Below are 25,453 nucleotides of genomic sequence, written 5' to 3'. Positions count from 1 at the left end.
CCGAGGCAGGCGTGTCGGCCATCTTGCATGAACTGCTTCGAGTAACCCGCTGAGGAAAGAAGCTGTCTAGAGGTCCTCTCGGGGTCTTCTGAGTATTCCGACGTCTGCCCTGTCGTTTGGGCTTACTTGCCATACCCCGTTGGGCTAAAAGGTGAAGATTTATAGAGGCAAAACCGATTAGGAGGCAGCATGTGGCCGGGAGCTCTGAGTCCACACATCTTCACGCGTCCATGGCACGCTCCGCCCCCCTGATGTCGCTATTTCTTCTGCAAATGATTCCCTGTCTCACCCTGTTCTCACCTGTAAGGGCCCGTTGCCTGGAGACAGTTGCTCCAGTGTTTCGGTCCTAGATGCCTTGCAGTCTGCTCCGCAGATCACGGAGGTTTGCGCTATAGAAGCATCAGTTTCACAACCTAAAGTAAATTTTGATTCGCAGGTTTTGCGTTCTGATTCCTCGGATTCGACATTGTTAGCCGAATCTAAGAGTGAGACAGCGCTTCGGTTTTGCGAATCTGATGCTGAACCTTCTTTGCCTTATTCAGAGACGCTTTCTCTGAGCCTGCCCTGTACCATGAATAACAAAACGATGTCCAATCACACTGACATTTGGGAGTCCCTTTCTTGCTTTGAAGAAAGTTCTGACTCTCCACCCTGTACTCTGGATGAGTCAATATTGCCTTGTACAATATCTCCTGCCCTGCCCCTAGAGGCTCGTCTAGGTATTGCTGCTATTTTTACCTGTCTTTCTGCAGTTTTGGAGTTGCAAGCTAGTTTGACTACTACGCAGAATTCTGGGTGCAGCGAGATTAAAGTTAGGGAGTCAGTGTGTGGTCCAGTGAATATTCCTGTACGTTCCACTCATGATGATGAAATTCAGTCTCAGTTTATGGTGGAACCTTCCCTGGGACATCTGCCCTGTTCTCAAAATAAAGTTCCAGTTTTGCCCTGTAACATGGATAGTACAGAATCCTTCTTAGACAACTTGAAAAATGATGTTCCTGAGGTCTTGTTAGATGATCTGAAGGTCTCCGAGTTCCTCCCAAAGGGTGCAGAACTTGTAGGCGATGTCTCCTGATCCCCAGGTCCTTCTGAGGTGTTGCCCACTTCAGTAGGCATTGCTGCCTTGCTGACTACTTTTGCAGCTCTTGTGGAGCTTCATTCATGTGTAGTCAATGATGATATTACAGTTACAGAAAATTCTGAATTTGAGTCCGAGTCTTCTTTTGAAAGACCAGTACCTGTGACCTTTACTCGTGATGATTTTCTGCCCGGTACTGGTTTTGGTCTTGTCGTGTCGGACTCTGAGGTTGGCAGTTCCCTGACATGTCCTGAGGTTTCTCCTGTACTAGTGTACCCCGATGTGCTCTGTGACCCAGAAAGCCCAAGTGTGCCTCGGTTACCAGCGTACTCAGATGCTTCCTCAGTGGAGACATGTTCTGATATAGCCTGCCTGCTTGTATGCCCAGAAGTGGTCCCTGAAAGTCCTGATCTTAATGGGTGTCCTGCTAATTTTGAGTCTGGAATGATCATAGGTTCCATAGGGGTTCTTGGTGGTTTTCCATGTGAGCCTGGTGAGCGTTCTGGCTTCTTGGGATCTCTGCGGAGCAGGGACGGATCAAGACCAAGTTGCGCCTGGGGCAAGGTCAGGTTTTGGCGCCTAAAGGTCAGGTTTTGGCGCCTAAACTGCCATTCATTTTGCCGCCTTTTTAAGAATTCAACAAACTGTGCCTGGGGCAAGATACCCGCTTGCCCCCTCTAGATCCGTCCCTGCTGCGGAGCTTCAAGGCATTCTGGGAGATTCCGGGAAAGGTTTTGCTTGGTGCCCTGAATACGATCAGCAATGGCTTTGGTGTTGTAAGGGACACTTCGAACAGGTATTGTGGCAGGTTTGGTATTCTTGGACGCTCCTTGGAAGGTGGTGGGTATTGTCTGGAGGGTGTCGATGGCTTCTTCTCTGGTGTCCACAGTCCTGATGGGTGTTACGCTGAGACTTGTAGTACTGATGGGCATGTTTCGGTGGCTTCTGCTTCCGATGAGGTCGGTTTCGGATGGACTGACTCTGGAATTGGGCCTTGTCGGGCTGTCCCGACCTTCATGAGTCTTCAGTTAGAGTTTTGTGATGATACCAGTTTTGAGGGATGTCTGGAATCCATCCCTAGAGGGGGGGGGGGGAGGGGGGGAGTACTGTGATGATCCGCTCAGCTGGCTGCACAGGCAGACAGCTGTTTGTCCATTCTTCTAGTCTGTGGGCTGCAGGTCTCTGGAACAGAGACCTGTCTTTCCATTGCAAGTTTCTGGTCTGTTCTCTTGCTGGGGAATTTGCATACATTCGTTATGCAAATCCCCTACCTGCCTTCTTTGATGACTGGCACTATAAGAGCTTTATGTTTCCCAGAAGGCTTTGCTGGTCATTTCCCTTCCATGGTCTGTTCCTGATGGACACTGCTGGAGTGTCAGCCATTGCTATCTAGTATAGTTAATTCCTGGGGGTTGCTTTAGGCTCTCCTTCTAGCCCAGTCAGGCTGTATTATCTGTATTGCCTGTTCTGTCTTGTCTTGCCTGTTGCCATTGTCCTGTCCCAACGGTGGTCGACAGGAAATGGTTCTGATCTCTGTTCTTGGAGTATAGCTGGTGCAGCGGTTGCTACCAGCTATCTCTTCTGTTCTGTCTCCTGGGATCGCGCTAGCTACTTTTCGCTAGCGCAGGGGATCCTTCTGTTCTGTCTTCTGGGATCGCGCTAGCCACCTTTTTCGCTAGCGCTGGGGATCCTTCTGTTCTGCTACTCTGTACCTGGATCGCGCTAGCCACTTTTCGCTAGTGCTGTGGATCCTATCTCTCTTTTGTCCCTGTTTTCGTGTGTCTGTCTTGTCTGCTACGCTTGCTGGAGGCTCGGTAAGGTAACCGTTAAGCAAGCGCTCGCGTCCTCTGTTTCATGTTTGTCTGTCGATGGTTAGTTAGGCGTGCTTGTCTCTATTGTGCTTATCACGTGGAGACCGCGCATAACCGCGTGCACTGTTGCGAATGAGTGCGTTGTTCACGGTTAGCTAGCGTTTGTTATTTTCCGCATCTTCTCATTGTATTATTTGCTGTGCCTTTGCTACCCTCGTATTCTATTCTGATCTGCCTTGTGTCACGTCTGGCGATCGCAGAGGTGCGATCGCATTCCTATTTCATATCTGCTGTTGTGTGTGCGCGGTCGCGGGGTGGCGACTGGATTGGCGCACACACATACAACCTGTCCCTTTGCTCGCTCTCATTCGCAATTGCCTCTCTTGCGATTGTGTTCTGCGCTTTTGCTGGGTGCCTGCAAATATACGCTTGTGGAGGATTTCCGCCGTGTCAGCGCACGTGTTGTGCGCTGATCACGGAGAAAGTTCCTCAATCGTTACAATAAAGAATTTAATCAACCTACGCATGGGCATCCAATTAAGCTACATAAGTTTACCACTTGGCAAGTTTCATGTAGGCAAAACCAGGAACTAACCATATCTGGGAGCATAAATCAAAGATTAATATTGTAGCTAACATTTATGAGCAATGTGACAGTCCGCTAATCGGTTAAAATTTGTGGTCCTGGAATCTATTCCTAGGCCTAAACGAGGAGGCAATAGACAGGTCATGCTCTGTAAGAGATAGGCCTTTTGGATCAAGACTCTGCAGACACTAACCTCCCTTGGCTACAAACCTTTTCCTTATTTATGGTTATGCCTAATCATCAATTGATTTTTAAGAGAATCCTAATAAGGACTACTATTTACGTTTACTTTGCTTTAAAGAGGAATGCACATGTAATTGCCGAAGTACTATTAAAGTGAACCTCCGGACTAAAAATCTACTCAGCAGAACTGAAAAGGCTTGGTGTTTCTTTAACAGTTTCACAGCATCAGAACTTTTGTTTTTTTACCAAAGCATCATTTTTAGCTGCATTTTTATCTAAGCTCCACCCATCAAAGAAAAAAAGCCCAGTCTTTTTTTTCCTGATGCTGTGCAGAGCATGTTGGGATTTCCTATGTTGTTATTCACGTTGCCTAGCAACTGGGAGAGGTGATCAGGACACAGGACAGTTGGAACTGTGTCTCATGCTCCCTGTCACCTCCTTTCAACCAAAAAGATGGATGCCATCATGAAATCAAACATTTGCCTGTTCTTTTAAAACAGTGTGGGTAAGAGATTATATTACCTATCTATTTTAATTAACTTAACTTATGTAACTTAATGACAGTATGTTTGTTTAGGCTGGAGTTCCTCTTTAAGTTCTTCCATGTTTGGTGTAATTCTTACTATTGAAGAAGGGAATATTTACCGGTGTATCTATTGAATATTTGCAGTAATAAAAGAAAAACATTTTTTTGCTGCAATATGGTTTGTTCAACTTTTTTTGTACAAGATATCCTTCTTTTAAAGAGTAACTGTCAGGCTGCAAAAGCTAATTTAAACCTCTATTCTCCTGTGTTAAACAGTTTAGAAGGAAGCCAAAAAGGCAATACTGAAGTTAAAAATCCCTCTTAGTTTTGATGTGTGCTGAACTGCAAGGATGTTAGACCCAAGCTCTAAAGAAGCCGAGAGCCGCATACCATACAGCAAAGCATTCTGGGGCCCTCCCCTCGGCTGCTAGTGATAAGTTACAGGGCTCATGTTACAAAAGCAGCAGCTCACAACACTGAAAAAACTCCCGGCAGAGTACACTGCAGGAGTCCGCTATTGTTCCTAGCCACATGGCTAATTAATATTCACTGCACAGTAGTGTTTTACATTACCGATCTTTTGTGTGAGTCTAATCATCAGGAAGCAGGCAGGACATGAGGACACATTTGGCTTCATACAAGACAGTCAAACATGGAACCTGCCATGAGCTGTCAGGAGCATCAATCTCTGCATATACTATATACAAATTCTGTGAAGTACAAACGTGGACAGTGAAATGCATATGTAATGTAAGTACAGCCAATATTTAGTTACTGATATATGTGTTTTTTTTCTCTGAGACCCTATACCTAACAGCTCCTCTTTAAGGCCCGTTTAACGCATACCGCATTTTTGTGCGCCGAGGAACTCTCCCCCGCCGCAGTGGACATTAGTCTCTATGAGACTGGCCGAAGTACCCGCGGTGCCATGGAAGTGCTTTGATTGACGCAGAGGCAACACAGACATTGCAGAGCGTTGCTGAGCGGTATAAGAGGTACCACTCGCCGCACGATTGCATTAGAGTCAATGGCACCACAACAATCTATTATAGATTGCACTGTACATGTGTGAAAGTAGCTTTATATAAAGTAGTAACAGTGAAGTTGAATTCTACATCAGAAGCAGTCACCATGTGCTTGCAACCTGTTGTCAGCAGTAATAGCGTAGCTATGTTGTTTATATGTCAACAATAACTGTGTGGTCGCAGTTTTCACCTATTATCTGTATATTCCTGTCACAGTTTCCTATTAGTTTAGATCAATGGACCCAAGGAGCAGGGCCGCCATCAGAAATTTTGGGGCCCCTCACACATCATGAGGCCTGGGTCCCCCCTCCCTGGGTCCACCGACTGGTTGCTGTGCCCACCCACTAGCCACCCCACCCTCGTGTCCATACACGAAGTGCCCTGTGGTGAAAAATGTGCATGGTTCCGACACTGAAGAAAGCGGCATGCACAGCGTGATTCGGCAAAAAGTGAACATGACCATGGCATGTTGTGGGTGGAGCCAAATACTAGCAAAATACAGGTAGGAACTTGGAGATAGCAACTTGTAGGTCCGTACTTATCCTTTATCCGTTCTCTTATGTCCCCCTCCTTTCTTCATGAGCCTCTTTTGTCCCCCTCTGTATCACCTCAGTTTGTGCCTCTTTTGTGTCCCTCTGTGTGACCTCATGTTCGCGTCTCATCTCTTTTCTGCCTGTGCCTTTTTTGTCCACCTTTGTTCCCCCTGTGCCTCTTTTATCCCCCTGTGTTACCTCTTGCCCCCCTCTGCCTCAGCTCGTCCCCCTGCCCTAGCCAGGTGTAGGTGCCCCCAGTATAGGTATCCAGGAATAGATGGTGCCCCAGTATAGGTAGCCTGGTGTAGATGCCTCCAGTATAGGTAGCCTAGTATAGCTGGTACCCCGGTATAGGCCAGCAAGATACAGGTGCCCCCAGTATAGGTATTCAACTATAGGTGGTGCCATGGTATAGGTAGCCTGGTATGGGTGGTGCACCAGTATAGGTTAGCCAGGTACAGGTGCCCCCAATATAGGTAGCAAGCTATAGGCACCCCAGTATAAGTAGCCAAGTATAGGTGGTGCTCCAGGAGAGGTAGCCTGGTACAGGTGGTGCCCCAGTATAGGTAGCCAAGTATAGGTGGTGCACCAGTATAGGTAGCTAAGTTTGGTGGTGCCCCAGTATAGGTAGCTAGGTATAGGTGGTTCCAGCCCCAGTATAGGTAGCCAGGTATAGGTGGTGCCCCAGTATAGGTAGCCTGTAGCTAGATATAGGTGCCTGGTGCTGCAGTATAGAAAGTCTGCTGTAGCAGGCTCACTCATTTGCTCCCCACGTTCAAGCGCTGATGTCACTCTTCTCTCAGTGCTGGAAGGTGGTGTGCTGGTTAGTGAGCCAAAGGCCCGCAGCCAGCACATGCAGCCCTTCCAGTGCTTTGAGAGGGCCCAGGGTCCCCAGAAGCCTTGGCCTCACTGTATTGTCAGTTGTCCCCCCCTGATGGCTGCCCTGCCAAGGAGAGCTCAGACGGGAGGCTCAGAAATGCTTTTGCAGTGGCTCCAAATCAGATCATGGTGTGTGGTAGTGCAGACCAGCATCGGAGGGCTTTCAGTCAGTCAAAGACTAACAGAAGACTTGCAGACCACTATAGTAATTGGGGCAGATCTTCCCCATGCTTTGGGAGAGGGACATTTTCCACTATTCTCTTACAGAGCACACCCTAACGTCAAGAAACATGTGGTCTTGTATTGTTGAGATGAAAGTTATTATTGTATAGGTGGGCTCAGCAATTCTAGCACTACCAACCTTATGACGAGTAAAGGGGCCCATACATCTAGCAATGATGGGCAGATTCGACCAAGAGACAGATCTCTCTCTGATTGAATCTGATTAGAGAGAGATCTGATGGCGGCCTGTACACCTCAGGCTAATTCCCAATGATTTCAGCAAGAAATCTTTTGGGAATCGGCTTTGTGACGTTTCTTCACTGCCTCTGGCCATGTCCCCCCAAATGTTTTATGTGTCCCCCAGTGCCCATGCATTTATACTTTACCTGTCGAATGTAAGACAGTTCTCACATGAGTCGAGTTGTTTTACTCTCGCAATTAAATCAGGTCCCTGGTTTTCAAAAATAACATCTAGAAATTAGAAAGCTTGGGTGGAGTTTGAAGTGGAGCATACGTGGTTATAGTGTACTTATCTCTGCTTGGATGGTACCTGACTTGACATGATGAGAGAAAAATCGGTACATATAGTACTAGTTCTATTTACTACAGGCCTGGATTTACCTCACATGAACCTAAAGGCACAGATGCCCTGGCATCTTAGACTTCGCTCTCCATGAACCTACAACCCCCTGCCGAACTGCACCGCAAGTGTGCTGCCTGTCCCAGCTGTCCCTTCTCCCTTACTTCCCTTGCCTTTCATAGGTAGCTAGAGGTGCACTTTAGTATTAGACAACCAGAAGTACCCTCAATATTAAGTAGCTAGAGGTTCCCTTAACCTTTAGGTAGTTAGAGGAACCAAAATATTAAGTAGATAGAGGAACCTCAGTATTAAGTAGCTAGATGTGCTCCTGACTGAAGTGGAATCCGGAGAGCAGGGTGAGTATCCCCTCATTTACACTCCATGGACTGTGCATAGGGAAAGAGGGAGGTAAGCACTAGGGGAGGGGAGTGAGCCGCCTTTCAGTCATCAGGCACCTGTAGGCACGTGCCTACAGTGCCTTTTGGTAAATACGGCCCTGATTTACTATAAGTACCACACATAGAATTATTTACCTCATATGACTTTTTAACACTGTTGATTGCAATCCTGTTTTTCAGGATTCACAACACAACTTCCATAGTGTAAAAGTACCCTTACTCCACTCCCCACTAGTTACACCATCCCCTAAATTTTATGGACAGAGGCAAATTGGCCTGGTCCCCTGAATAGCTTACATTGCATGGTACGAAGCAGTCAGTGATAGCATTTCAACTAATATTCCATTACATTTCTATGCAATCTGATGTACAGTATATTGAATGATGTATGTCAGTAATCCCAGCTATACATTGTACAGTTAGTAGTAGATCAGGTAAATAAATGGTCAAAATCATCCTAACTTTGAGTATTCACCTGGTCTACAACCTGGCAACAATACATGTTAGACAAGATGTCATGAGAAATCTTTCCCAATATTGCTTGCTCTGCTGCAGTCAATGCAGTTCAAAGCAATGTAGCTGTCACTTACACACCACCATGGGCGTAGCAATTACCCCTGCAACTCCAGCCATCGCAGGGGGGCCCAGAGCCTTTGTGGGCCCCTCCTCCCTCTCCCCAACTGCAAGTGCAGCCAGTTAGCTAAAAAACCCTCCCCTTTTGCTCACAAACACCGTCCCTGCCACCTCCTCCTGCCATGCAGAGTAGTGAGTAGCGGCAGTGTGTGTAATTTTTTTCCTGCTTCCAGATGCTGCTTCACAGAAAAACACTCTCTGTGTGACACTCATGGGGTTCGGGGACCAGGGGGGCTCCATGCTATCATTTTTGCAGGGGGCCCTATTAAGTCTCGTTACTCCACAGCACACCAATCCTGCTCATTCCCTCTTTACCTAGATTCAAACTTTGTCCATTGTATAACGTATGCATTATAATGTCTGAGAACTGCAATGGACACTGCACACATTATAACATACATGTTAATTCAAAGCCTGCATGCAGCGAGTCAGAATAATACAATCTGCTACAACGCAGTACTGTGAAAATGCAAATTGTTATGCAATGCAGCCAATATAGTATGATAAGATCACAAATCAGTGGTGGTGAAAAGTTTCAGGCATGGATCGGGTAATACTTTGGATGTGGGGTGCAAAGGAGAGAGCAAAGTCTAGAGTGACACCCAGGCAGCAGACTTGGAGGGTAGGGCAGATGGTTATGTATTTGATCGTGATATGCATATCCGAGAGGGGTGCAGCTGAGTATCAGAAGCTCAGTTTTGTCCAGGTTAAGCTTTAGGAACCTGGCGGCCATACAGGAGGAAATAGATTTGAGGCATTAGGAGACCTTTTCCATGGTGGAGGTGGAGAGATCCAGGGTGTGGCGGTAAATCTGGATGTCACTGGCATACAGGTGGTAGTTGAATCTCATGGAGGGGATGACTTTCTCAATCAAGGCAGTGTAGAATGAGAACAGTAAGGGGCTCAGGACAGAGCCTTGGGGAACACCAACCAAGAGTACAGTGGGAGCAGAGGAGAGGTCCAGGAGGAACAGGATGGAGTATTTGCTTTTGGCTTTGGCAAGGTCATTGAGCACTTTGGTGAGGGCTGTTTAAGCAGAATGGGCTGGATGAAAATCAAATCGTAGAGAATCTAATAGGGAGTTGGAACTAAGGAAGTGGGTCAAGTGCTGATGGACCAGGCATTCAAGGATTTTTGAGGCAAAGGGGAGGAGGGAGATTGGACGGTAGTTGAATGGCAGTGTGGGGTCGAGTGAAGATTTCTTCATCAGTGGCCTGTTTGAATACTGAGGGGAAGGTACCAATAGAGAAGGAAAGGTTGAAAAGGTGGGTGAGGACAGGGGCCAGGTCAGGAAAGTGTGCTTCACTGCCACTGTAAATGTGGCAGGTACATTGAAAATATGCTTCACCACCACTGCAAACTTGCACATTGTCTGGTTAACAGACAGCATGCTGTGTGATACACCCACAAAATCAGCTACACCGCACCTGATGTGAACGGACCATACAAATATTATTGCATCATGTTGGAATGTGATATTGTCCATTTCACAGAAAGTAATGGATGCATTGCCAGCAGCTGGAGGTAAGGGCTTGTTTGTACTAGACAAAAACAGATGTATTTTCAGAGTTGCGGATGCACACTGCTTGCAGATTCCATTATAAAATACACACTCCCATTAGTGTGTTTGTCCTATAGAAAACTGGTATAGTTATTTACTTTGAACTGCAAATGCACAGAAAAATGCATGTACAGTAGCATCTCGGTTATCCGGCACCAACCGGGATCATCTGATTCTGATACCAGATAGGTGTGCTTTCTGGTTGTTGGAGACTCAATGTTCAAAATAGGCCTCGTTACAGTACTATACCCCACTCTATATGCATAGCATGAATACTTTATTAAATATTAAAATATAGTAACTGAAAGTATAATAATCTTGGGGGAACCATGGAACCCAGTCTTTAAGCACAGCTTAGCCCACAAACAGCGTAGGAAGTTGCCCTTGACCACTGTGAGTACAGCCGGCGATTTGTTCTGGTTGGTTGAGGTTGCTGGTTAGTTGCATTCCAGATACTGTAACCAGGACTCTACTGTATTTTCCAATGCTTTTCTTTGCCATTTTAGTGGAAAGGAGACCTAAGGAGGCAGTAATTGAGAGATTGATCACACTTGCATCTGCGGAAATCATAGGTAATTCTCTGAAAGCGTTTTGCAGGCAGGCATGTTTTACAGTAGCCATTGATCGCAGTGAGAAGACGCATGCATTGTGCACAACAGTAGTGCAGGTTGTATATTTATATGAACACTATGCAGAATCCCAGATGCCTCCTGAAAAAGCAGCAGCTCCATGAACAATCATTACATGCATTTTTCACATTTGTTATTTAACTGTGGCAAAATGCTGCAGTTTTTCTCTAGTGTGACCCCTGCCTAAAGACTAGAACACACTTTCAATGATGATTAGCAAATCACCGACCAATTTTACCACATGAGGGCCAACAGATATTGAATACTAGGAGCAGATTTTGAAGGTGAAACCTCATACTACATGTAGGTGGTAAAATTGGTCAGTGATTTATCAATTGTAATTTAAAGTGTGTACAGTACCAGGCTTTAGAGTTTGAATACATTATAACATTTACCATTTGTTAGTATGTATATTTTTGTAGAGATATGTATTCAGACAGAGCTACAATGTTTCATATATACTAACAAAGTTCTCTCCATGTACAAAATGTAGAATACTGTTTTGTTATCACCTCTGTTTGTTATGTTACAATATTGTATAAACTGTTGAAAACACCATTAACGCTCATTTAAAATAACCCAAAAATATTGTTTACACTTTGTTTACAATTTTGAGCTGTCCAAAAGTAATTCATATATCCACGTTTCACCATGTATTGCAAAGGACTCAACTTACAAACAATCTCCCAGAACAGAACTTCGCCTGTATAAAGAAAGAGGAGGGACAACATAAAGCTAAAGAGGTACTGGGAGATGTTTCCAGTTGAAAGACAGTTGCGATGTAATAAGCAGTCCCCGGCTAGTATAGAAGCACTTCATGTACCTTTTCTATATAGAGAACAGGCGTTACGTCATCACAGAGCATGACGCAGCTTAGCTACCTATTGTGCTTCTCTGTTAGCTCGGCGATCGATTCACTCCCCTGCTTACCTTTTCTCTGCCTATTTCCTCTCCCACCCCTCGGCGCTCGATTGGGCAGCCTGCAGGGGGAGAGACGCAACATGGCGGAGAAGACGTCTGGCGGCTCGCAGAGAGCGGGATCGAAGGTGAGGGCAGAGGGTAGCTGTGGCGGGGGAGGGCCCGGGAGACGCCGCCTGTACGGCTCGGCTGCGGTGCGGAGTGCGATAGGCCAGCATGTGAGCGGGGAGTGCTGAGATGTGCGCTACGCAAGAACCGAGGCCTGCTCCAGCCATAGCCTTACCACCAGGCTCCAGCAGCCACACTATTCCCAGGCTACGCTCATCTCACGCTGACGCCTCACAGAGCACACTGCGCCGCCTCTCCGCACACGATACTCGGCGTGCCTTACTGCAGATTAGTTCTGCTGTTCTATGTCATCTACATAGTGACTGGCCATGTGTCATTGCCTGCACCAAGTGGTCTATATGTGTCTGTGCCACTTTTTGCCTATGGAGTGCGTGTGCCACCTGGCCTGTGGGGTGCAGATGTGTATACATGCATATGTGCCACCTGGCCTGCAGTGTGTGTGTGTGTGTGTGTGTGTGTGTGTGTGTGTGTGTGTGTGTGTGTGTGTGTGTGTGTGTGTGTGTGTGTGTGTGTGTGTGTGTGTCTGCGTCTGCGTGCGTACACATACGTGCCACCTGTCTGTGTGCGTACACATATGTGCCACCTGTCTGTGTGCGTACACATATGTGCCACCCGGCCTGCGGTGTGTGCGTATGCATACGTGCCACATGCCCTGTGGGGCAAGTACCACCTGGCTTGCGGTGTGTGTGTACACATACATGCCACCTGGCCTGTGGTGTATGCATATGTGCCACCTGGCCTGTGGGGCAAACACCACCTGGCTTGCGGTGTGTGTGTACACATGCCACCTGGCCTGCGGCATGTGCATACGCATATGTGCCACCTGGCCTGTGGGGCAAGTACCACCTGGCTTGCGGTGTGTGTGTACACATACATGCCACCTGGCCTGCGGTGTGTGCATACGCATATGTGCCACCTGGCCTGTGGGACGAGTACCACCTGGCCTGCAGTGTGTGTGTACACATGCATGACACCTGGCCCGTGGGGTGAGTACCACCTGGCCTGCAGTGTGTGTCTGTGCACATGTGTCAACTGGCCTGTGGTGTGTGCGTATACACGCTTACATGCCATCTTGCCTATGGGGTGTGTGCCACCTGGTCTGTGGTGTGTGGGTGGGTGCATGCCACTTGGCCTGTGGTGTGTATGTGTGTGTACACGCATACGTGCTACCTGGTCTGTGGTGTGTGCGTGGGGGGCGTGTGCTACTAGGTCTATGACATTTGCGAGTGTGTGGGGGCGCGTGCCACTTGTCCTGTGGTGTGTATATGTGTGTGTGTACACGTATACGTGCTACCTGGTGTTTAGTGTGTGCGTGTGCGCGTGGGGGGCATGTGTTACTAGGTCTGGGGGGGGGTTGTGTGGCATGCGGATGCCACCTAGCCTGTGGTGTGTGTATGGTTGAGGTGATTCAGCGGGGGAACCTCATAGGAAAATTCAGCTAATGTGTTTGGTTTCTGTTTTATCAGCGGGGGAACCTCATAGGAAAATTCAGCTAATGTGTTTGGTTTCTGTTTTATCAGTTAACCAATGACAGCACCCTCTACAACTTAAATGTTTTGAATAACTACGGCCACACTATTTGGCCATTTGGAGGTCCTCGGTTGCTGTGATTGGAGAACTGTTCCCTATGAGGTTTACTGCTGAGTCACCTCAACCATTCTAGCACTGTCTTCTCTATGGTGATATGTCAGTCCCGTGGTGTCCCTGTATGCCTCTGACTTTTGGCATTCTGCATGCAGGAAAATCACGGGGAAGATTTTCTCAAGTGTGCCCCGTTGCTTCCAAGTAAAATGTTGTTTGTATCTGCAAACGGCAAAGGCCTCTCATGTAAACTGATCTCAGGCAACCCTGTGTACTCTCATTATATAAATAATAATTTATAATAATATATACATATATATCACATTTTTTCCATGATCTGGTGAATTATGTGCTCTGTCATTAATTGCTGGCAGTCACATGGTGTCTGTTTTGAAAAAAAATGAGAAACACTCTACTTGATATTAAAATATACCTGTAATGAGGGCATTTGGGGAGCAACCAGTATATTTCTTCTGGCTATTTGTATGGGTTTTTGATACAAGCACTTTTGAATAGCTTTTGCAGAGCCAAGTAATCGAATCTGCATCAGTGTTCTCCCCAGGCTCTTTTAGCTGGGTGTCATCGGCTCACCTCCTCCTAATTGTGCAGAGAAGCGCCGGTCCAGCATTCTCTCATCTTGCCCCACCTGGCTACATTTCATGCCACCCCGCTACTTTTTCATGCCACCCAGTTGGAAAACAAATCTGTGGAGAACACTGTGCATTCTTGTGCCATCAGGTCAGTGCTATCGAAAGGTTTACAGACAGCAGAAGCAAGGAGCATTCTTTCTCTCTTTTTAGAACATAGTCAGCAATGCAGCATTTGTTTTTTCCGACCTGTGCATTGCATCACATCAGTTCAGACGGATGGGTTCCGACATTGTTTACAGCTGGGATCAACCACATCTTGCTTTGAGGTGAATGGGTATGTTCATCTCAATTGGATGGTGCAAGAGCTGTGGTCAATCGAATTTTCTGAGATGCTGCATACCGCTACAAGCATCAGCGGCATTTGTTGAAGTGAACCTGAATGAAGAAAGGTGCCCCTAGAGGGGGTTCTTACCTCGGGATGGTGAAGCATCTGAATCCTAAAGATGCTTACCTAATCCTCCATAGAGCCAAATTAATCCATGCCATGCACTGATGAGGACCCACAAATCCGAAATGGGCTGTTTGTTGGATTATTATGGCTCTGTACAAATTAACAAGCTGACATATCATTGCATTCCAGCAGATCTGGAGGTGTGTTTAGCTTCTAAGGGCGATAATGGTTAATTTGCATATATTCGGCAGTGATGCTCTGGGAGACATCTCAAGCTCACTCCAACCTGAATTATCGCAAATTCTTTCTGTTTTAAGAACGCAAACTTTTGCTTTCCATAGCATTTTAGTAAGGGGCTTTTAGGACCATTGTAGCCCCTCACACACTCCAATGAGTTTTGGTTCACCATGAGCTTGCTGGTTAGTCTAATCCTTTACAACAGAGGCGATTCAGCGCTGAGACAACCGAAAGTCTGCTTGTCACTGCTGCGTGCCGGCTCACTAGGGGCTTTGCCCTTGGGCTCCTGCAGAAATAGAGCCTGATTGGGTCCTGTCTACTGCGCGCAGTGGTGATTATTGTTGTTCTTGGCTTTTTTTTAATTATACGAAGGTGCCAGCACTGGATCAGGCCGGAGGAGGATGACTGGGAAAGTCTCATTAGGATCCAGATGTGTCCCCCTCCAGAGGTAAGTATCTGAGGTTTTTTTTAATGTATTTAACCTTTAAGAGTCCCTTTAAAGTACACCTGAAATAAGGATATGAAGGCTGCCATATTTATTTCTTGTTAAAGGACAACCGAGGTGACATGATGAGATAGACATGTATATGTACAGTGCCAAGCACACAAATAACTAGGCTGTTCCTTTTTTTTTTCTCTGCCTGAAAGAGTTAAACATCAGGTATGCAAGTGACAGTTTTTGTCTTGTCAGACTGGGTCAGACAATAGCATAACCCTCACCGATAATTACAGCCATAAAACACTTTCCTGTTAGTAAATGGCTAATGAGAGCAGGAAAGAGATTAAAAAAAGGGTCAATAATTCATAGATTTGACATGGCATACTTTAATGAAGTTGTCATTGAGCAGAGACAATTAAACAGTAAAAACTAGATTTAAATATAAAATAAAACTGTGGGATAACTAAAAAAGAATCATTTTAGGAGACTGAGGACAGGTACAATTTTTCTCATCAGTTTCTTTTTCACGTGGGATATAAATAAATATGACAGCCAACATGTTCCTGTCAGTTCTGGTGTCCTTTAACCACCATGCAACTGCCTAACACCGATCGGCGGCTGCAGAGTGGCTCTCTCAGGAATAGGCGTCATCTCGCGAGAGGGAAGATTTGCAGGGAACAAGCGCTCGCTCGAGCGCGCTTTCCCTGCACTAAACAGAGCGGAGCCAGCTGCAATCAAATACCACCTAAATAATGCTTTATTAGTGGGAAGGAGGTGGTTAAATTAATTTGGTTGCGAAGTTGTATGACCGAGCAATAAACCGCTAACATTGTGTAGTGCGGAATTATAAAAAATCGGCTGGTCACTAGGGGGGTATAAACCTCTGGTCTTTAAGAGGTTAACTGTTTCTGGACCTAAAATTGAAATCTATGCCCTGTTACAATCTGCTATCCCTTCCAGGAGGTAGATTGCAATCACTCATACTCATTACTGTACACTCGTGCTGTCCTAGTGACAGCTGGGCTCTACACACTGGTCAGAAGTCAATTTCATTGGCTTCTGACCCTGTGATCATTGAGCAGTCACAGTGAGGACAGAAGGAATTCTGTGAAGAAAAGTCTTTGGTCCTTAAAGGATACTTGAGGCAAAAAACTTTATTGTTGACTTACTTACCTAGGGCTTCCTCCAACCCCTGGAATCCTCTGTGTCCCTTGCAGCAGGTGCACCATCAGCCACTCTTTTTGGAGTCCCCTATGTAGCGGCCGCTGAACCGGGCAGGTTGGCGGCTGCTGTGCATGCGCCGTTCATGGTTGTGATCCTGTTGCCGGGAGCTTTCTACGCAGGCGCAGTGCTATGCTCCCAGCGATGGGAGCGGCGTGCATGCGCAGAAGCCGCCAGTTCAGCAACCACTATAGAGAGGGCCCCAGAAGAGTGGCTGATGGTGGACCTGCGGCGAGGGACACAGAGGCTTCTAGAGGCTGGAGAAGGTAAGTAAATCAGCAGTTACGTTTTTCGCCTCATGTATCCTTATAAGGCATAACTTTCATGAAAAATTTTAAATGCATATATACGTACATTTGTCCAAGAGTAAAATGCACTATAAATTTAAGTTGTTCTCTGTCACTTACAGGAGGTAGTGAAAATCCAACAGATCTGTCAGGTTTTTGACTAGTTTGTCTCCTCATGGGGAATTTTTCAGTTATTTTTTTTTTCAACAGCACTTACTGAACTACAGGTGCTCAGCCCAACTGCCAAAATAGTGTACAAATGAGAATGTACACTGCCTGGAATCTTTGTATAGATCCTTTTCAGGGAGTATTTTGTAAAGAAAAAAAGGTAATAACTGAGTATCTCCCATGAGGAGATGTACTAGACCAATATCTGTCAGATCTGTAATCTAGTCACTACCTACAGTAAGTGAAAGGGGCATAAAAAAGTAAAGGCCAAGTACATTTCTCCTACAGCACGGTGCAGCAAGAGGATGGCATAGTGGTTAGCACTCTCGCCTTGCAGCGCTGGGTCCCTGGTTTGAATCCCAGCCAGGGCAGTGTCTGCATGGAGTTTGTATGTTCTCCCCGTGTCTGCGTGGGTTTCCTCAGGGCACTTTGGTTTCTTCCCACATCCCAAAAACATACAGATCAGTTAATTGGCTTCCTCTTAAAATTGGCCCTAGACTATGATACATACACTAGGTAGGGATTAGATTGTGAGCCCCTCTGAGGGGACAGTTAAGTGGCAAGACCGTATACTATACCAGAGACCATATATAAGATGTCAGTGCTATATAAATACAAAATAATAATAATAGAGTAGAATGCCCTATACATTTCTCCTATGTTGCTGTCGCATATGGTAAACGTCTGGACAGGTTACCACCCCCTGGGAAGGATCTGTACAAATATGCCGGCTGTCCTTTCTACTCACATGTAGACTATTTTGACAGTTGGACTTTGCAACTGCTGTTTTGGAAAAGCTTCTGAAAATAAAGAAAAGCCTGAGAATCCCCCATAAGGAGTTTGAGTAGTTCAAAACCTCACATTTTTACAACTTGTAAGTGACATAGGAAAAACAAAATCATAGTGCATCTTACTCTGAGCAAGTGTACATTTTATACATATGCATTTAAAATTTTACAGTTTTTAGTTAGTGGTTTTAACTTATTTAGCATTGAGGGTACGTGTGTGCTACAGACTGTTCGATGGAAAGGGGAGCAGGAATTACTTTGTGGCACACAAGCGAGCAGCGGGCTGTGGAGTTGGAGTCGGGGCAATTTTGGGCACCCGGAGTCGGAGTTGGAGTCGTTGATTTCATAAACTGAGGAGTCAGATGATTTTTGTACAAAATCCACAGCCCTGTTAAGTATTAGACTAATGAGTCGAAACCATTTCGGGTATTCGGAGTTGGAGTCGTGGTTTCATAAACTGAGGAGTCGGAGTTGGAGTCGGAAGATATTTGTACCGACTCCACAGCCCTTCTGGTAGACTGGGTAAGCCGAGCACTCGTTCATCACTTGGTTATGGTTAAGTGATTAATCAAGCCAGATCGCTTGACAAAGTCGGGGTCAGTTGTACACAAGCTAGATTCTCCTCTGAAACTGGGCTAAATGACTTTGTAGCAGATGCAGTTTTGAATCAGGATGGTAGCAAACCTTCCATCCTTCTATCCAGATGCAATCTTCTGATTTTCTACAGATGGGTCTAAGGAGCTTCTCCAATTGGTGACTGTAATAAAAACATGTAGTGTATGTCTTTCTCATAGTACAGACTCCAAACAACAAAATGTAGTGTACACTTTTAGCTTGGTTTAGTAACCAGCAGAAGGCTTGCCTGAAGAAAAGATTGCAGTACTATTTCTGCCTGTCATGAGCAGTTTCTATTTAAAGGCTTGTCACTTCACATTACTCTTTTCTTATTATTAAGCAGCTGATTAATGCGCTAAAGAACCCCTCAAGCATTTTTAAAAAATGAAATACCTCAGTAGAGGGAAGCCCCTGTATATTCTTTCATCCTTGTTCCAACAAATGATCCCTCTAAACCTATTCCACTGGAGGTAAGCTGTTTTCAGCCATGCTCCTGACGGTGGGTGATTGCATCCTGACTAGGCATGCAAGATTTATGCCCACGCATGCCCAGTAGTACAAACAAACAACAAACAAACACAGAACATTTATATCGCGCTTTTCTCCTGGCGGACTCAAATCGCCAGAGCTGCAGCCACTAGGACAGTATATAGGCAGTAGCAGTGTTAGGGAGTCTTGCCCAAGGTCTCCTACTGAATAGGTGCTGGCTTCCTGAACAGGCAGAGCCAAGATTCGAACCCAGGTCTCCTGTGTCAGAGGCAGAGCCCTTAACCATTACCATAGTACAAAGCCACTCATGCAATGCTTACTCTTTTATACATGTGCGTTTCATTCTTGTGGGCATGCATGGACCTTATTTGAACTTGTCCATGCTGAGAACATGGTCGGAAGAAGCTTATTCAACTGTCTCCAGTGGATAAAGTTTAAAAGGACCCTTATGCTGTGAGATATCAGCTGTAATTCATGACTGCTTACCATCGCTACATGGAAATGTATTGTCACCTTGCTGCTGTGCTGACTCGCAGTTAGGTGAGGAACGGGGGCCAGTGACTTCAAGGGACATATGTACACACATTAGATTTGTGACTGAAACAGTCAGGGATGATAATTTTCACAGAGGAAATCCTTTAATGTGTATACCTAATGCTGGGGATACAAGGTACGTTTTGTACCATGTATCAAGCCGCTCGATAGATTCCGGCGCGTCCCCGCGGGCGCCTGGATCGATTCCCGCTCGTCCCCGCGGACGCCTTCTTATCTTCCGCTCGTTTCTTCTATTGTCCTGCCCGCCAGTATCGAGCGCGGAATCGATCCGGCGGGGTATCGGACACGTCGGAAATTATCCATCAGCGGCTCGATTGATTAAAAAAAAAAACGTACCGTGTATCCCCAGCATAATGCGTAGTACACACCATACAATTTTCTGTAAGATTTTCTGTAATTAGATTATTTTCTGTAAAGTACTGGTAGAGACTGGTCATTATCTCTGGTGCATTGTCTTCTGGTTATCTCCTGCTGAGTAGAACAATGCTTAATTGCTAGGCAGATAGATGGTTAGATAATTTCCAACATGTTGGAAATTATATATCTGGCAGGTAAATCTAACAGAAAATTGTATGGTGTGTACTAGGCATTATGCTAAGCATGGACTCTTTTTTTTTTTTTGCAATCGAGCCGCTGATGGCTCGATTGATAATATCCGACAGGTCCAATGACCTGCCGGATAGATTCCCCGCAGGCGGACAATAACAGGGAATCGAGCAGCTGATAAGGGATGCCCGCGGGGACGATCGGTGACGCGCCGTATATGCCCGGCATTAGGTGGCCATACACCGACAGATTTGCAGCAGATTTAACCATCAGATAGATTTGTCAGATGCTTGTCAGGTTGAATGTGACAGGAATCTATCTGATGTGTGCCACACACCAGCAACAGATTTCCAATAGAGTTCAGAATGAAATGTATTGGAAATCTATTGAAAATTAATCTAAATGCATTACTGGACCATTAGATCTAATGCAACTCTATGGGCCATCTATCTGCTGCCTGCATCAGATCGACCTAGATTTTCCATCCTTTCAGATCAAATCGATCGAAATCGTCCTCAAATCGATTGGCTGATTCTATAGAATTGATTTGCGATCGATTCTATAGAATCGATCACTGAAATCAACCAGTGTATGGGCCCCTTTAATGCATTACTGCACCATTAGATCCAATGCAACTCTATGGGCCATCAATCTGTTGCCAGCAGCAGATCGACCTAGATTTTCCATCCTGTCAGATTGATCAAATCAATCAAAATTGGCTGCAAGTCGATCGGCTGATTCTATAGAGTTGATTTGCGATCGATCGATTCTGGCCGCAGATTGATGGCCCATAGAGTTGCATTGGATCTAGTGGTCCAATAATGCATTTAGATCTATTTCCAATAGAATTCATTCGGAAATCTATTGGAAATCTGTTCCTGGTGGTGTGGCACACATCAGACAGATTCCTGTCAGATTCAACTTGACAGGCATCTGACAGAAATCTGATAGTCGAATCTGCTGCAAATCTATAAGTGTATGACCACCTTTAGGTTCATTCCTTGCAAATGACAGTGGCTGGATTTTCTGTGGAACAGAGCCCTTAAAGTGTACCTCTAGGGGAAAAAAAAGTGGGCAAAAATGTAGGGGCTACTTACCTTTAGTACCAGCTTCTTTGAGTTCCATTGGAAATGGCTAAGCCCCATCGGGTCTGCTCTACTGCCCAAGCGCAAGTCGCCTGCGCAATAGAGCGGACTCGATCAGGCTCTGTTATTTCTGACAGGACTCAAGGGGCAGCTGGTACTGTGCCTGCACAGGAGATCAGATGTGAATATTATTGCCATGTGCTGTTCTGGTAAGCCAGGGCTATAAGAAGAAGGCACAGAATGACAGGGGAAGCCTAATGAGGTAAGTACTCCCCAGAGGCAATATTTTCCTTACAGGTTTACGTTAAGGTGTTATAATAGAAGTATTTGGCTCCAATGGAAAGTAAGCAGGGTTGAATTTCAGGAAAGGCCACAAAGGCCTTGGCTTTAGGTGGCTGCTGCTCAAGGAGAAAGTTGAACATGGAAGAGGTGGTTGCAAGTGAAAAGGAATTATGCAAAAGGGGAGCAGCACGTGGAAGAGGGAAGCAACAAACCAAGTCAGCTATCCAAGTTGACTAGGGGCTGCTGCTTATGAATGCTACACACGGAAAAAAGCACCACTAGATAAGAGACAGGACAACCACTAGATAAGAAACAGGACCTGTCATCAGACTCTGTTTTAATGCTGTCAGAATTGGGGAGGGGGGTGGGGGAGAAATCTAGGGGTTAGTAACAAGTATTCAAAGACCAGGTCACCCCTACCTGCGTTATGTTCTGTCTGCTTTCTGTCAGCTTTGGCATCTGTGGGGGGCCACGGTCATGTAGGTGGGGTTGGCCACAGAGCTTCAAGAAACAAATGAAAAACTGCCACAACTGTCTTGCATGGAGGGGTGGGTGGAGCTTCACATGTCTTGAAGTGGATCCGAGATAAGCTTTTACTCATTGCATAATTGTGTTCCTTTTATGTAGTTTTATAGGGCATTCCTCAAGCCAAATACTTTTTTTGTTTTAATACTCTAATTCCCTATAAACTAAAGAAGCCTCTCCCACAACTTTTTCAGAGTTCCAAGGCACTGTAGCAAGGGCTTATGGGAGCTCAATCTGGGCAGGAGGAGGTTACTAGCCAGAGATTTCAGAGGCAGAGGGGAGGAGGGGAGGAGGAGTGGGGACTGTATTTGTCACACACAGGCAAGTTGATAGCATCTCCAGCCCTCAGCATGTGACAAACAGAACATGGCTGCCCTCATTGTATCACAGGAAGAAATAATCATAAATTGTTGAATCTGTTTGCAGCTAGATTTGCTGTGTAAACTATCTAAACTTTAGATGAGATACTGTATATAGACAAGTTACTTGTTATAGTTAGTTTTTCATCTCGGATCCGCTTTAACGAATCTTTAAAGTATTCACAGCACATCATTTTTTCTACCTTTGTTACAGCTTTAATCCAAAATGGATTAAATTCATTTTTTCCTTAGAATTTTACAGACAACACCCCATAATTGCTACATGAAAAAAAGTTTGCATACTTTTTTTTGCAAATTTATTAAAAATAAACTGAGAAATCACACAAGTATTCACAGCCTTCGCCATGAAGCTCAAAATTGAGGTCAAGTGCATCCTGTTCCCCGGATCATCCTTGAGCGGTTTCTGCAGCTTAATTTGAGTCCACCTGTGGTAAATTCAGTTGATTGGACATGATTTGGAAAGGCATACACCTGTCTATATAAGGTCCCACTATCGACAGTTCATGTCATTGGCTTACATTGATGGACAGGGTCAGGAGCCAATTAAATCAGCTCCTGAGCAGCGCACAGATCTGTGCCATCATAGAGTTGGCAGAGAGAGGGACCTGCGGTGATTGAAGAGCGGCAGGTATGTGCAGCGCTCAGTCGGGAGGCAGCGTTTTACGGTATCAGCTGTCGCTGGTCCTTAACCTCCTTAGCGGTAACCCCGTGCTGGGCACGGGGTAAGCTGCCGGAGGGTGCTGCTCAGGCCCTGCTGCGCCGATTTACATAATTTTTTTTTGCTACACACACCTAGCACTTTGCTAGCTGCGTGTGCATAACGATCGCCGCCGCGCCTTTTTTTTTTAGGTGTAATTTGCTATTTGGCCACAAGATGGCCAGAATCAAAAAGTCCTGGGAGCGATCGATCTCGCTCCCAGGCAGAAGAAAGGAGACCAGAGCTCAGAAAAGCCGCAGCGTCTGAAGAGACGCTGTCGGCTTTTCTCCGGGGGGGTCCGATCAGCAAAAGGGATTTATAATCCCTTTCACTGATCGGTGGGCTAGCGGGGGGGGGGGAGGGGGGGCCCGCAGGTGCGCGCGCGACCCGCGGGAGTGCGCGCAGCCCAACTGGACGAGAAATCTCGTCCAGTTGGGCTTAAGTGGTTAAAAAAAAAAAATTAAAAAAAGTGCTGCGCTGCCCCCTGGCGGATTTATTGTACCGCCAGGGAGGTTAAGGGGACAGAAACTGCTGGTACGGAAGTAGTTAAAGAACTCCTGAAGTGAGTGACATATGAAGAGGCAGACATATATATTTCCTTTTAAACATTACCAGTTGCCTGGCAGCCCTGCTGATTCTCTGCTTCTAATACTTTTAGCCATAGACCCTGAACAATCATGCAGATCAGGTGTTTCTGGCAAAAATGTAATAAGATTATCTGCATGCTTGTTTCTGGTGTGTGATTCAGACACTACTGATACCAGAATGGTCAGCAGGACAGCCAGCAAACTGGTATTGTTTAAAAGGAAATTAATATGGCAGCCTCCATATACCTCTCGCTTCAGGTTCCCTTTAAGACAGAGCCTGACATGATAGGCTCTGTTTTTACATTGGAACAGTCCAGTCCTGTAGGATAGTTTTTCTTTTTGTAAGCATAAGGCCCTGTTCATACTGTCAGCGTTTGCAGAACGCATAGAAAAGCGAAGAAAACGCAAGTTGAAAACTGATGCGTTTTACTTGCGTTTTCTATTGCGTTTTTGCATGTTGAAAGGAAGTGCGTCACACAGGAAACAATGGGAAACACAGAGGGAAACGTACGCTAAAAATGCAACAGTACGCGTTTTTGATACGCGTCCATAGACCTTCATTGCGTCCGTTTCTGTGCGTGATGCACAGAACTGCGTGCAGCAATGCGGATGAGAAACGTATGCGTCTTATACGCGTACATGTGAACGAGGCCATTAGAAAACATTAGTAGCCGTTTCTATGCGCAAAGTCTGCCTGTACGCATTCTGAAAAAAAAAAGGCTCGAAACGCACATAGTCTGAACAGGGCCAACAGAACCAAAAAGCCCACTATTGGAATAATACCACAATGTACAATTTTACTATTTAAACAACATAATTGCATTTACTCAGTGAGTATGCAAAATGAATACTTTATGGAATTGTGATGTTACCTGTACAGTATGCATTGCTGGTGGGAGGTTTGGGAAACTACTGCAAATGGAGCTGTGTCCCATCGTTCACCAAACCTATTTATTGCACCCTCATAAAATGAATTCCGGAGCTTATCTCACATTGCACTTACACTGGAACATGTATCTGTTTCTTGGCCTCATGACCAGCAATAAAAATCCATCTACAGCAATAGAAAAAAAATACTAGAAAAAGTCCCAATCCCTGCATGTAACAATGTGTGTGTGTATGCACATTTATAGTCTGCTTTTGTAATTGATGCCACTATAGAAAAGATTCTCATGGTTGCTATGGGGTAGAATTTTTAGGTAGGTGAAGGTAGTGCGAGTATCATGTAGGACATTAGTTTAATTGAGCTGTGTGTGGTTATAGTACACTGCTGGCGGGTTATAAGCACAGTGCTGTTAGTTGGTTTTAAAGAGACCCTGTGGTGAAGGGATGAACTGTCTTTTGCTTTTGACTACAGTACCAGTGGCCAGTTTGAGCTTAGAGTTGGGCTTCAGTAGAGTATATGACTGGTGAGTCTGAGCTATGGGATGGAATACTACTGGTTTGAGCTATTCATTGGTTACTATGCAGTGTGCACATCTAATGCAAATTGTGGGTTGGGATGTAGTGTAGTACTGTACAGTACTGCTGGCTGATTTGAGCTGTGTGTTGGGTTACTGTGCAGTATGACTGGTGAATCTGGGCTATGGGTTGGGATGTAGTACTGTACAGTACTGCTGGCTGATTTGAGCTGTGTGTTGGGTTACTGTGCAGTATGACTGGTGAATCTGGGCTATGGGTTGGGATGTAGTACTGTACAGTACTGCTGGCTGATTTGAGCTGTGTGCTGGGTTACTGTGCAGTATGACTGGTGAGTCTGGGCTATGGGTTGGGATGTAGTACTGTACAGTACTGCTGGCTGATTTGAGCTGTGTGCTGGGTTACTGTGCAGTATGACTGGTGAGTCTGGGCTATGGGTTGGGATGTAGTACTGTACAGTACTGCTGGCTGATTTGAGCTGTGTGCTGGGTTACTGTGCAGTATGACTGGTGAGTCTGGGCTATGGGTTGGGATGTAGTACTGTACAGTACTGCTGGCTGATTTGAGCTGTGTGTTGGGTTACTGTGCAGTATGACTGGTGAATCTGGGCTATGGGTTGGGATGTAGTACTGTACAGTACTGCTGGCTGATTTGAGCTGTGTGCTGGGTTACTGTGCAGTATGACTGGTGAGTCTGGGCTATGGGTTGGGATGTAGTACTGTACAGTACTGCTGGCTGATTTGAGCTGTGTGTTGGGTTACTGTGCAGTATGACTGGTGAGTTTGGGCTATGGATTGGGATGTAGTACAGTTCTGCTGGT

At 45.7% G+C, this 25,453-nt stretch overlaps 1 protein-coding gene and 1 long non-coding RNA gene across 8 annotated transcripts in view; one reads left to right on the top strand and one right to left on the bottom strand.

The window, feature by feature from the left end:
* Positions 1-10,275: 10,275 nt before the first annotated feature.
* LOC137571537 (uncharacterized) lies at positions 10,276-11,561 on the bottom strand. The gene is made up of 2 exons (XR_011031372.1): positions 11,468-11,561; positions 10,276-10,533 (listed from the first exon to the last, which is right to left on the bottom strand). It is a non-coding gene; the product is annotated as an uncharacterized lncRNA (long non-coding RNA).
* A 30-nt stretch (positions 11,562-11,591) lies between these two features.
* Positions 11,592-25,453, top strand: part of U2SURP (U2 snRNP associated SURP domain containing) — a 103,341-nt gene continuing 89,479 nt past the window's right edge. For 6 of the 7 annotated variants that reach the window (XM_068280774.1, XM_068280773.1, XM_068280771.1 and 3 more), the window contains exon 1: positions 11,592-11,690. In XM_068280774.1, the coding sequence (XP_068136875.1) occupies positions 11,646-11,690 (45 nt within the window). In that variant the 5' untranslated portion in view covers positions 11,592-11,645. The remainder of the gene's footprint in view (positions 11,691-25,453) is intronic. The other variant, XM_068280770.1, reaches the window with a different exon arrangement.

Source organism: Hyperolius riggenbachi, chromosome 4 (assembly GCF_040937935.1).
Source record: "Hyperolius riggenbachi isolate aHypRig1 chromosome 4, aHypRig1.pri, whole genome shotgun sequence".
Taxonomy (NCBI): Eukaryota; Metazoa; Chordata; class Amphibia; order Anura; family Hyperoliidae; genus Hyperolius; species Hyperolius riggenbachi.
This window is presented reverse-complemented; position numbering and strand designations above follow the sequence as displayed.